General features: G+C 42.9%; 1 protein-coding gene across 1 annotated transcript in view; it reads right to left on the bottom strand.

The window, feature by feature from the left end:
* Positions 1–11,170, bottom strand: part of UROC1 (urocanate hydratase 1) — a 39,188-nt gene extending 28,018 nt beyond the window's left edge. Inside the window, exons 1-2 of the mRNA XM_042016671.1 lie at positions 10,878–11,170; positions 2,366–2,496 (exon numbers count right to left, since the gene is read on the bottom strand). Coding sequence (XP_041872605.1) covers positions 2,366–2,496; positions 10,878–11,003 — 257 coding nt within the window. The 5' untranslated portion in view covers positions 11,004–11,170. The remainder of the gene's footprint in view (positions 1–2,365; positions 2,497–10,877) is intronic.
* Between the last annotated feature and the right edge of the window lie 1,254 nt (positions 11,171–12,424).

The following is a 12,424-nucleotide window of genomic DNA, read 5'->3' as shown; positions in this document are numbered from 1 at the left end:
ACCAAGAAATTGCATTTGACTTATCATTTGCTGAATTATTTAATCACAATTGATCAATACGATGGCTCACTGGTTTTCAGACGCATTTTTTTGGGGGGGAGATGGTGGAAGTGGCCTCTGCAACACAGCTGCCAGGCCAAGCAGCCAAGTGCTGCAATGCCAAGGAAAACAGCATCGCTGGAAGTTGCCTTCAGGCTCACCCACCCTTGTTATTTAAGATAGTATCTAAGGAAAAAACACTTGGCTTGAGTTTCAGACTCCAAGAAACTCTCAAAAACTGAACTAGTTAGGAGAAATATGGGCCTTTTTACGAAGACGCACTTCATCCACAAGCCGAGAGGTGAAGTGTGGGAAACACCCACAAAGTTAGCCCAGCTCAGGTTGCCTGGCACTAATGTCCTTAATGTCACCTGCTGTGATCATCTCATTGTTATCTTCTCCTCCACCATCTGCTTGTGTATCAAATTGCTGTAAAACTTCTACTCTTGGATTTATACTGTAGCTGTTCAGGGCAGGGACAGTTCCTTTGCTGTGTTTGCACAGGTTTTAGTACAGTTGTGCTGAGGCCTCCAAGGTATGACACCTAAAGGAAGTAGAACCACTGATCAAGAGTTTTACTCCTTCCTTTTCTGTAAGCAACACCACTATTACCAATGCTGAAGATTCCTAAAGAGGGATGGGATCTTTTGGCATGGTTTCTAAATGATCTTCCTTTTATTGGACCACAGACCTTCAATGGCTGGACACTTGCTTTGTGCAGGGAAAGTTACACTGAAAAGGTCAGGCTAAAGAGTGCCACCTACAAAAAAAAAAAAAAAATTTGGACATCCCCTGTCCAGCTCATGAGCCAAGATCTGGAATGAATATTCTACAGATTGAGAAAAAGAGCTCCTCCCACGATCCCATGCACTTTATTCTGGCTTTTTACATCAGTGTACTAAAACAAACGCCTTGTAGTCATTGCCAAACCAGGAGAGAAAACCTTTGAGTTTTTCCGCAATGCTTTTTTTATTAGGGATTTCTGCTTTTCTAAACTTGATAAAAGAGGATTTCTGTGGAATGATGTGATTCATCAAGAGGATATATTTACACATAATATTGCTCAGAAGATAAGAAACCCAACTTTCAGGTATCAGCTGAGTGCTCTGGCATAGGAACATGACTGTTAAATGGAGCTGTGGTCCCTGGGACACACAAAACAAAAATCAAATACTCTCAGACTACAGAGATCAAAAGGTGTTTTCTCATTCTGAGACTGCAATAATCTATTAGCAAGTAATCAGTGAAATGGTAACAAAATAAAAAAAACTTGAAGCTATCAAAGAGTCACGGATGCCAGTGATGGAAACAAGCTGCTGGACTGTCTCATCCAAGCCTACTTAGAAGGTGTCATCATCTGCAGTTTAGTACAGGGCCCTCTGAAGTCCAGCTCTGCAAAATCTTTCAGATAGTCTTCCACTTGTCCACTCCTTAGCTGAATTTTGTGAGATCTGACCTCAGGCTAATATATGAACAGCATAGTTGTCTGTGGAAATCAGAGTGCTTTCTATTTGCTTTATTCAGATTTCTGTATGGACATTAACCAGGCCCCTGCTGATGCAAAAAGGAATCAGTCTAAAAAAAGCAGCTAGTCCCTGGCAGCCCTCACTAAATCAGTTCTGCTTCACAAACATTAGCCCCAGCAGCCCTAGAATGAAGTGATGGTCCAAGACCAACAGGCACAGACTATTACACACCAGGGTCACATAAAGGTTCCAATGGAAAAAATGTACTGCCTTTCCTTTAAAGCCCAGAAGGCTTCCTCTGCTCCGAGAGCACTAGGAGAGTTGGGATAACCCAACCAGCAACTCACCTGGTCTTACTTCTTGGTTCAGCTGGGACTTGACTGGCAGCAGCTCAGAACTACTGCAAGTTTTCTGTCAAGGTTGTCATTGGAGCTGTCTGAGTAATGACTGGCCCCTAGAAACTAAGCCCTGCCATGGGACAGAGTTTTTGAGATCCCTGTGTGGGGCAGAGCTGGCATTGCCACACACACAGCCTGGCTCAGTCCTTTCCCTGTGCTGACTGAGCTTTCCAGCAGTGAGACTGCCCAGGCCCACCACAGCCTATCCAGAAAGGAACACACTGCTTCCCTCCCAATCCCATGGAGCATCCCAAAACATGGAGTGGCCCTCCATGGAAATGAAATCACTGCAATACACAGAACATCCAAATTATCAGATGATGAGCTTCATTAATATGTTATGACAACTTCTACAAGAGGTAAGTTAGGACGCAGTAAGGCCACTATTTAAAGGTCAGTTCCACGGGTGAGAGCTGGCAAGCAAATGGCAGCCAAATACAACATGAACCATCCAGTCCTTACCTCATCTCAATATCTGGGCAGAATCTGTACATATAGATGTGGCCATACAGCCTGAGTTCTTCAGCAAATTCCAGTGCCAGCTTCTTTTGGATTTCAGGTGGGAAATAGCGCAAGGCATTGCACAGAGCCAGCTGCCAAAAAACAAACACACAAAAAATAAACGAGAGAAAAAAACTAGGTATGAGAGAAATGGAGGTAGGTGGGTCGCCTTGAACTTTAACCAGACTCACCTGGAAGCCTGCCTAAGCCGTTACAAGGACAGTGCAATTCAAAAGAACAAGCTCATACCAGAGAAACTTCATTTCTGCTTCCCTACTGAAGCATTTCTATCTGGATCTTTTCTTGTAGGTTCAATTGCAGTAAACCTGTAACAAGCCCCTTCCCACCAATGTCCCCAAATCTGCATGGAGAAACCTTGGAGATTTGGTAAGTGGTGCTCAATATTATCAATATCACACAGTGTGGCAGTACAAGTGGCTGCAGCCACGGTGACCCCTGAGGATCCAACAGTCACCGAGGTTTAATGCCTCACTCTGTAGTTAGGGTGAGAGCCATAATCCCCCAGTTCGGTTATCGGCATACTTCTGTATCACTGGTTAGTATTTTCCCCGCCCTGCTTTATGTATAAGCTTGTTAATATTCATTTCCTCTAAATTAATATGTATTAATTCTAGAAAGTTCTGTAGTACTCTACATCCCATTGGTTCCTTCCCTAAAACCCTCCTTTGTGTTAATCCCATTGGTTCCCTTGCCCTTGTTATAAACGCATATCGTAATATTGGCTTCTCGCAAGTATTAAGGTGAATATTATATAATGTTAGAAATGCTTTTGCTGTGTGGATGTAGATTTCTTTCTTTTTAGCAAGAATTTAGCAAGTGTGAGCGAGTAAGATAACTTCCAAGCGAACAGAGGATGAGGCCCAAAGCTGGTATCAACACTGCCCGGAGAACAAAGGGGCCCAAAGCAGCTATCACCGCTCTGCCCAGGGGGCAAAGAGGCCCAAAGCTGCTATCAACCCTGACTGTCTGGGGAACTAAGAGGCCCACTCTACTATCAACTCTCACCTAGCGAGCCCAGGCCCAAGAATCAAAAGAAATAAAACCGCAAGGCAGAAAAATGTGCATGCTCTAAAAAGGCAGAGCCAAGGATCGGCCATGCAGAACAGCTCCTGGAAAAGTTTGAATATGCATAAAGAACAGACAGTAAAAATGGTATAAAAAGGACTATCACCGGGCACCTGGCCATTACCTCTGTGCTTTATTTTATGTGTCTCTTACTGTCTTTTTATTAAACTTTTAAACTCTCACAGGAGAGCAAACCTCGTTTTTCACACCCTCAAACCCTCCTCCTGTCAAGTATCCCATTGGCTGTATACCCCTTATCCCCGCCTTTCCATCCCCACTATAAAAATCCCTGGACACCCTCAGATCTTTGGCTCTCCGTCTCCTCCCCATCATTTCACCCAAATAAACCTTGTTCAGAAATCCTTTTAAGTCACTAAATTCCAAGACACTGAAGATCCTACTGTACTTTCCATTCAAAAAAGGATCCTAGCCCATGGTTATGTGACATACTCCCAGATGAAGATGTTCCTGGGCTAAGTTTTATTGAAGATTCACTCCATTTAGCATCCTAATGTATTGCAGAGGGTGTTGGGTTACATTATTTTATTGATGCTACATGTATCACTTCCAAATTAGCTAAAGTGATTATTAGGCACTCAGCTAAATTCTGCAGATGATTCTACGTGGTTTACACCCCCTATTGCCTTGAAAGACATTAGCCATGGTTTGCAAAGTACAGTATGTCCTTTTGGATGAAAGAATCCATAAATAAATCACTATCTTTAGTAACAGCCTGTTAAGTCATGTCTCTGTAGTCTGTGTTTCATTTGATTAAAACCACAATGAGAACAAAGATTTTGTCATCTTTAAATAGCCAGTTTCATGCAAAGATCTTATAAGTTCCCTGGCAAGTGGCAACACCATCCAAAGGAGTTTCAGTTGAAAAGATTCACAAATCATACAGAATTCCATATCTTCCTTTGGTTGATTTTTAATGGCTCTGGAAAGGATAGAAAGGGATCAAGTTTGCTTCCGAATCTGATAACAGCTCAGTTTTTGAGAGGGCTGAGCAGAGAGTTTGTGACACCTGCCATGAGCAGTTCAGTTGTGGATACAAGCACCTGCTGAGGGGGTGAAGGGTGGGCTGTAGTGCAGATATCCAGAGAAAAGGCATCTAGAACCATCCAGTGTAATTATCATCCCCAGCCACCCTGGTGAGCGGTGCTGAAAAGCTGCACAAAACTGTCAGCTCAGCAACAAAACTCCTCATTCAACCTGTCCAAGGTCTGGCTCTGATGGTTAGGGCTCTCCAGCCCCTTCATCTGAGCACTCTGGTCTCACATCCCTTGGAACACACCAAAGGAACGATACCTCTAAATCTAAAATGCCTAATACTGAAAGGTTTTTGCTGGCACTCTTGCTCCTGAGCAGGCATTCAGCTTCAAGTTCAGTGAGGCTGTGCTGATTGACACCACCTGAGGACCAGACCAGTAAAATCCTACAAATTAGATTTGCCATTCCACACAGAGAATGGCAAGTGGGAAAAACCTATTTACCAGATGAGAAAACGCAAATTCTATTTTCTAATACCACTTCATTCTCCTCCAGTTAGATAAGCAGTCATTTTTCAAGGGCATGTTATTAATAAACACAAAAATCCCAGCTATACCCACACAATGACAAATACATGGGGATTTCCGAAGTCACTCTCAGAGGTGAGCAGCCATCAGAGCAGGTTCTAGATATAAGAAATTTCTAAAGCAAAAATAAAATCATGAGGCAAACATTGGTTATTTGGGTGCCTTTGAGAACTACAGGGAACTGTAAGGCTTCCATTGTGGCAAGGATCACCCACAGTCTTCGATCAATATATCATTTATATTAAAATGAAACTGAATGGCAGATATTTTTCTTCACCATTAAATTCAAGCAAGAAAAATCTGGTTTGATTTTCAAATAAATTCACTTAGACTGAGCCTCTATCCTATTAATGTTACACATTAGCAGAAGCCTGAATTTTGATGATGCAAACATTAATGAAACATGAACTTGAATGTTACATGGAATGTGGGAAGGGCACCTTGAACAGACAATAGAGATCTTATAAAGGGGACTAAGACTATGGCTTTTTTAGCTTAACTGAATAAAGGTGACATTTGATTGCTGTCTCACTGCAGGATAAATGTCAAAGCAGGAAGAAGCTTCAGGGAAATGCTGGAAAAGGAATAAATAGCTGTGAATTACCTGTAAAAAAATCATAGTCTTGAAATTAGAAGAATTTAAATGTAAGAGATTGTGAAACAATGTTTCAATAAAAGAGCTGGGGTGCTCAAAATTGCTTAGATGAAGCCTGACTGCTTTATGGAAGGGCAATGGCCATGTGCATCAGGAAGAATTTTATACATTCATTACTGAATCATAAACTGAATAACCTGAGAAAGACACTCAAGGAGCAAATTCAAATAGGCTGATCATTATGCTTTTGTGGGAAGATGATACATTTCATTAAAGCACCATAAAAATCATTATCCTAGGCTTTTAGAAGGAGGGATTTGCCTCTGACACATTGTATTCTCAATATTTTTCTGTATTTGCTATTTAGGCGTCCTTCCTCTTCATAACTTCCAGTGACAGAAAAATAAGCTGCATATGCTCAGTACCTCTGAAAAAGTAGGTTTGCTGTTGTCTTAAAAATATTATTTGCGGTTATAATCCTGAGTTTGAAAGGCTATTTAAAAAAAAATTGCCCTGAATTTGGTGAGTTACTGATTTAATTCAACTCTGTGCAATGTAGGCAAACGCAAAGTCTGCCTCAAGTCTCCCAGCTGGATCTGACATTAGGTTCTTGTGTTTAAGCTCTAATCACTAGTAGGGTGTCTTTTTTTTATACTCCCTAGACTTTATATATTTTAACAGGATTCTGCTGCTATTTAATCAAGATTTAGACCTCTCAATGCTAAAATATAGTCAAGAGAGCCCATGAAATCCTGCTCCAATCAATCAGCTAATTTTCTTTGCTGGAAGATTCTCTTGAGAAATCAAGTAAAGCAGCCTGTTTGCTAATTGGTGTTTGTTGAAGAGCCAGAAGGAAACCTCTTCACAAGGAATGGCATTCATTTCCATTTTCTGAAATGGATCACCAGGACTTCGATTTAAGACCGCCGAGACCATTAAGGTTTACAGTCTCCCTGTTTGCTGAGGGAGAGCGAAGCAGAAGGAGAGGAACTGACTGGCTTAATTCTATGATTTCATTCTTAGTTTTGCCCCTTTTCCAGTGGAGATGATGCTTCCCTCCCACTTGCCATCTTCTGCCTGATGACAGCCAGACCCGGGCTCTTTGGTGGCACTATTCTCCAAGCAGCAAGCAAGATAGTATCATTTTTTATTCTGCCTGATAGGTCCCAGTTCAATCAGCTCAGCTGGGAAGTAAGCATGGAGATTTCTGACTGGCCATTGCCTTAAATGGGTTATGAGCTGTGACAGTTTAACCAAGTTCTTTGTCATCCAATGTCCCAAAACAGGAGTGTCTTGGGGTGACTTTATGATGTGTATCCCCTATTGCTGCTCTGTGCCCAGACGTGATTCCTGTGCCTTTAACACTGCGAGAGAAAGAAAAAAAGCCAGATGAACTTTTCAGAGCAATTTGTGCTCCAAGGTCGCTCTACCTTCTCTGCGTGCTTCTGCAGCAGCAAGAGCTGAGGCAAGCAGCTTCCTGCTTTTCCACACCTGGGTCAGGTGTGGCATCAGCCACCCTGGAAACCTCAGCCCTGATTCTAGACGAGCTGCAGACCGTATAGAGGACACTTACCAGATAAAGTACCAGGAGGATGGTCTCTTTAACACCCAGGGGAAACCGAACATTCTCAAAAGATAACGTACCAAAATTAAAGGGGAGAGAGATGAAAGGCTGGGAAACCTCGTCTCCTTGTCTTCTAACAAACTGGGTGCAATTACTAATAATTACTAATAAATTCCCAAAACAGGCTAGTGAAACTAGGACTGGAGTTAGGATAGAGAAACCACATATCATACACACTTTGAACAACTGCCAATACCTCTGTTGACTTTTTATAAATCATCATCACCAAGCACAGAAAAATAGAAATCCGGATTCGTGCCCCTGCTCTGTAAAAGTTATGTACCAGGGACAAAATCTGAGCAATCTGTGGATAGGCAAACAGGCCTTGGGGCCAGAAAGACAGTAATACCTCAAACTAGAGAGGCAGTATGAACTCAACCAACATGGTGACTACTTTACCCCAATACAAAGTAATTAAACCCAAACCAAAATGTAATTAATACAGGGGTTTTTTTCACTTTCCCTTTCTCAAACCGGAACAAGGAGCTAATAAGTCAACCTTCCCAACCATATAAACTTGTTAAAGTAGCCTCATTTCTGGATGTGCAAAGAAATCATAGAAGTTGGAAGCTCCTTTTCTTCCCCAGAAGGTTGAAGAACAGCTTCAGGTGCTGAATGAGCTCCCAGGCTCTGGTTTTCAGCTCTTCAACCTAGGATGTCCCCAAGCAGGGGGTCACAGCTGCACCCTAAGGAATAGGGAGCCAAGCAGAGCCAACACAGCCAGGGCAGGCACCTCACCAGCCAGGGCCCAGCCTTGTGCTACCTGAGGGAGGAGAACAGGGCAGCCCAGGCATGGCAGACAGGTTCCACCAGGAGTCCTGGTCATCTGGCAAGACCAGGCTGCTGTGCAGGTCCAGGACCAAGCAGGAAATGCAAGTCAAGACCAGGTCTGGTGATAGTTACCATGAAGAGATGAGGCACAGAGATCCCCAGGGAGGTTCAGATGGGGATGTCAGCCCACAGGTGGGAGAGCAGACCCAAGAGGCCCATGGCTGAGTACAGGGATACCCTAAACAGAAACAAAGACATCTCCAACACAGCTGAGATTGAAACCCCAGGCCTCAGCTTAAATGGAGCCCCTAAGTCTATGGGCAGAGGGTGTGGGAGGAGACCTCAGGAGAGGCTCATCAGGGTCATCAAGGCCCATTACTGACCTCAGTGCCCCCCCTAGAAACACAAGAGACTGTAGTCGGGTGAGAGAGGATCCTGCTGGGTAGCAGGGGGACTGTAGCATGACTTGGCTCTAAGATCCATAAGGGCATTGCTGCATGGATGAAGCCATGCCATTTTTTCTGATCCTGAGCAACACCGAGAAGTGCCCATTCTTCCCAAGTTGCTCCAGCTTTATTGGTATGTCACTGAGTACAGAGCATGCAACATCCTTGTTCTGCAAAGCACACACCACACCTAGATTTTAAGGGTAGTTTCTTTGAAACATATTTACATTAAGATACAGATGCTGAGAAACAGAAAGCTAGGGTTTCCTGAGCTGTGGAGGGAGGGAAAGAGAGAGGATGTGGCTGTTTCAGGCCTCAGGCAAAGAATGCTGAAGGAATAGAACTCAGGAAACATATAATCAGAATCAGTTCTGAGATATGGCTCAATTTATCCAAGAAGATTAAAGTTGGTATGATAGGAAGAGTTAGATACCTCTTCAGCAAGTCCCAAAACACACAGATCTTTATACATCTCACTTATAGGATTTCTATTATAACCACAAAAGGAGGCCCAGGAAAATAAAACATAGGCAGTGGTAAGGTTTGTTATTGTAACAAGAACTAAAAGGGGAATCACAGCATATGAAAAGAGAGAAAAACACAGAGGAAATCAGCAGAGCACTATTAACTTCACTTCTGTCAAAGTTTCCTCGGAATATTTCAATTAGAAAGTGAATACAAAGTCATACATAAAGGCAAGTCTCATAATATGCTCAGCATTACACAGTGTCAACAAAATCTGGAAGCCTGTCTCAAGACTTAAAAAACCCTTGTAGACAGACAACCTTCCATCTACATGCTTTTCTAAGCATGGAGCACCTCTTAAAAAAAGAGATTTGACCTTTCAGATATGAAACAAACACAAGCTGAGCCTCTAATTCTGTTAACAGTTTAGGGTGAAGGATTAATCATAAAGGAAGCCTTAAAATCTTTAACAGTCTAATGAAATACCAACTAGCATGACCACTTATCACATGTAGTAGGTAAAATGGAGAGATGAGAGACAGAGAGACGGATGTTACACAGTCAACTGGTGGCAGAAAACCAGTCTACTGCTCCAAAGAAGGCAGGAAAGTATCCCAGTTTCTATATAGGGAGTGAAGACCTTATCATTGCCTTCCCCCCTCCAGGTTAGAGAGCAAGGTTTGGCATCCTTTTGGGAGATACCATCTCCTCTCCTGCAACATGGACTCCCTCCCGCTATATCAGACTTCTGGGGAAAAGTGATTTAGCAAAGGCAAGGAATAAAACAGAGATGATTGGCAATGGTCTGACATGCAGTGGAACTCACTCCCCACTCTGTTATCTTCACAGCCACCACCACAGCCCTTCTGCACACTTAGTAACCGCATTTCCACGGGTCTGAGCTTTCCCAGGCACAGACAGGATGCCTCAGCCATGAATGCTCCTGACATTGAAGTAAATCCTCTTTGGATATCTCACAGCTGTTCCTCTTTCTACCCTTTGACTAGACTCTCCTCTGTTTGTGGAAGTGGACTTTGAAAGAATTTGACTGCTGATGCCAGTGGGGAACTCCCACGAAGGCAAGGAAGTTGTGTGCAAGTTGTTATTGGGGAAGGAACTTCTGTGTTCTGACCAGAATGTCTCAGTGTAAGTGGTGTTACATGTGATGAAACACAGACTTCCAAACTAAGGAACCCACCTTATCCTCTCCCACACAAATTCCTACAGATCTCCACCCGTTGACCAATATTTTCTGCTGCTGATTTTTTTAGTCTTGAACATGAAATAATGCAATGATTACTTTGGTGTGCACGAAGACTATTTAAACAAAAAGAGACAGGAAAATAATTACGCAACTAAAGACAAATAATTAACTTAACTCCCTACAAACTCGCCTAAATTGCAGGATGCCCGGACTACTGGCTAAAATAAATCATCTTTGGATTTTTATGCAAATGTACAGATGTGTAGCTGCTGCCATGATGCCGATTCATCACCTTTGATGTTTATTGTATTGGAGGTGCTAGCTTTCACTCCCATACATATGCAATGGTTTTGCAACAGCATTCTGAATTTCATCTTCAAGGAACAATGCTGGATTGACAGCATTGAAGTCTAATGCCTCTGGTTTAGCCATTTAAAGGTGTGGACAACAGCCATGGAAGGTGGTGTGCAGCAAATCTCCCTCATATCAACCCAATTATTCTGGAGGAGGAAGAACGGAAGTGAGCAGAAGAGTTTCCAGTCCTTTGTCCCACTACACAGTGAATTATAACACCAAGGAAATACATTTGACACAAAGTTTAGCTTCCCATTCAGAAAAGCATTTGAGGCAATCAGGTTTGCTGCTGCAAGCTGCCTTTATCTGAAAGGAAGAGAAATGAGGCCCTGTGAAACCCCATGTTACCTTTTTCTCCTGAGCAGTGAGATTGGGTGTTCTCACGGGTGCATGGGGTATTCCTTTTCTCCGACCTTTGTTTTCAGGCAGAGGGTTTAGAGGAAGGCCACGACAGATTTCCTTCAGGCTGGTCATAGCTGCTGAGGAAATAGGAGGAGGAAAGGCAAGGCAAACTGGAGAATAAGAGGAAAGGGAGGTACAAGGAAGGGTGCAGGAAAGCAAGATGCTGCACGATTCAAATGCGCCACCACTCCAGGGTGATCTCCAAGAGGACAGATTGTCCTCTGGCTTTTGCAACCAGGGCTGTCAGGCAGAGAAGGCAGGTGGTACAGGTGACACACCTCCCCACTCTGTGCCATGCCATTGGCTCTTCGTTCCTCCCCCAAAATGAATGATTCACAGTTTGGCCGATTATTCTCTGGGTGCTTTGTCAACTGGTGCCGTGTTAAGCCACTAGAGAAAATTCAGTCATTTTCCAAATCACCTGATTCCCCCAAGGTCCGAGTGAGAGTCATGGTCTGGAGCAGGGACATTGACTGAGACCTCAAGAACTGTACATTTATGTTACTGTAGTTCAGGAACTAATGAAAGTTAAGAATCACTCACATCACTGTTCATACACGCTGTTCAGTTAAGATGGGCGTTCTCTGTTTGACACCCCCTGGTATGGGCAGTTCCTCAGATCTCACCAATTCATCTTCTAGACAACAGCAGTGGCCATCACAACAGCAAAATTCCCCCCTTAGGTGTTAGCTCCTCTCAGCTCACAGGCATGAATGGATTTTCACAGCGTTGAACTGGAAATGTACTCATTAGCACTGGTAGTGGATTTCTCAAGACAGGCAATAATTGGGAGGAATAATGAAGGCTTTCAGTCCTGTGTCACTTTTATACCCTACAGCCAACAACAACTAGAAAGTCTTGAGGTACTGCCATCCAGGCATCACAGGTAAATAAATGAACTTAACTTTGATTTTCCGCTCAACAGTGCAACATGAACTTTGCTCTCCATTCTGGCTTGTTGCTTAAATTATACAGAAGCTTCTTGACCTTTATTACATCCACTGAACTACAAGTGCCACATTTTAAGCCTGGTGAAATTAACTGGACAAAGCATTTCAGTTAGAAATGAGCCTAAAACCTATGAATGAAAAAATACAGCATTTCCCCACAAAGGCAGCAATCAACAAGCAGTGACAACAAAGCACAATTATTAAATGACAGCCTCTCATTAATGTCAGATCTGCTGTAGCTCTAGGACATCCTGCATATCCCAAGCTCCCAGTGAAGATGCTCAAGTTGAAAGAACTCTGAGCATCCCAGGGGAGCTGAGCACACAGTAGACTCAGACCATCTGAAGGATAATGTCATTTACAGCAGGAGAATTTTGTTTTGTAATTATACAGTATTTTAGCTGCTTTCAAACAAAAGGCAAAGACAGAAAGGAGACAGAAAAGCCTCTATATTTTAAAGTTTTCTATTGAGTTTTCCTATTAAAAACATACAAAAAAAAAAAAAAAAGGAAGGGTAAAGTGAGAAAATTCTACCCCAAAATC

This window comes from Corvus kubaryi, unplaced genomic scaffold, assembly GCF_017639235.1.
Source record: "Corvus kubaryi isolate FWS band 111438036 unplaced genomic scaffold, C.kubaryi_AGA036_p1.0 136, whole genome shotgun sequence".
Taxonomy (NCBI): Eukaryota; Metazoa; Chordata; class Aves; order Passeriformes; family Corvidae; genus Corvus; species Corvus kubaryi.
This window is presented reverse-complemented; position numbering and strand designations above follow the sequence as displayed.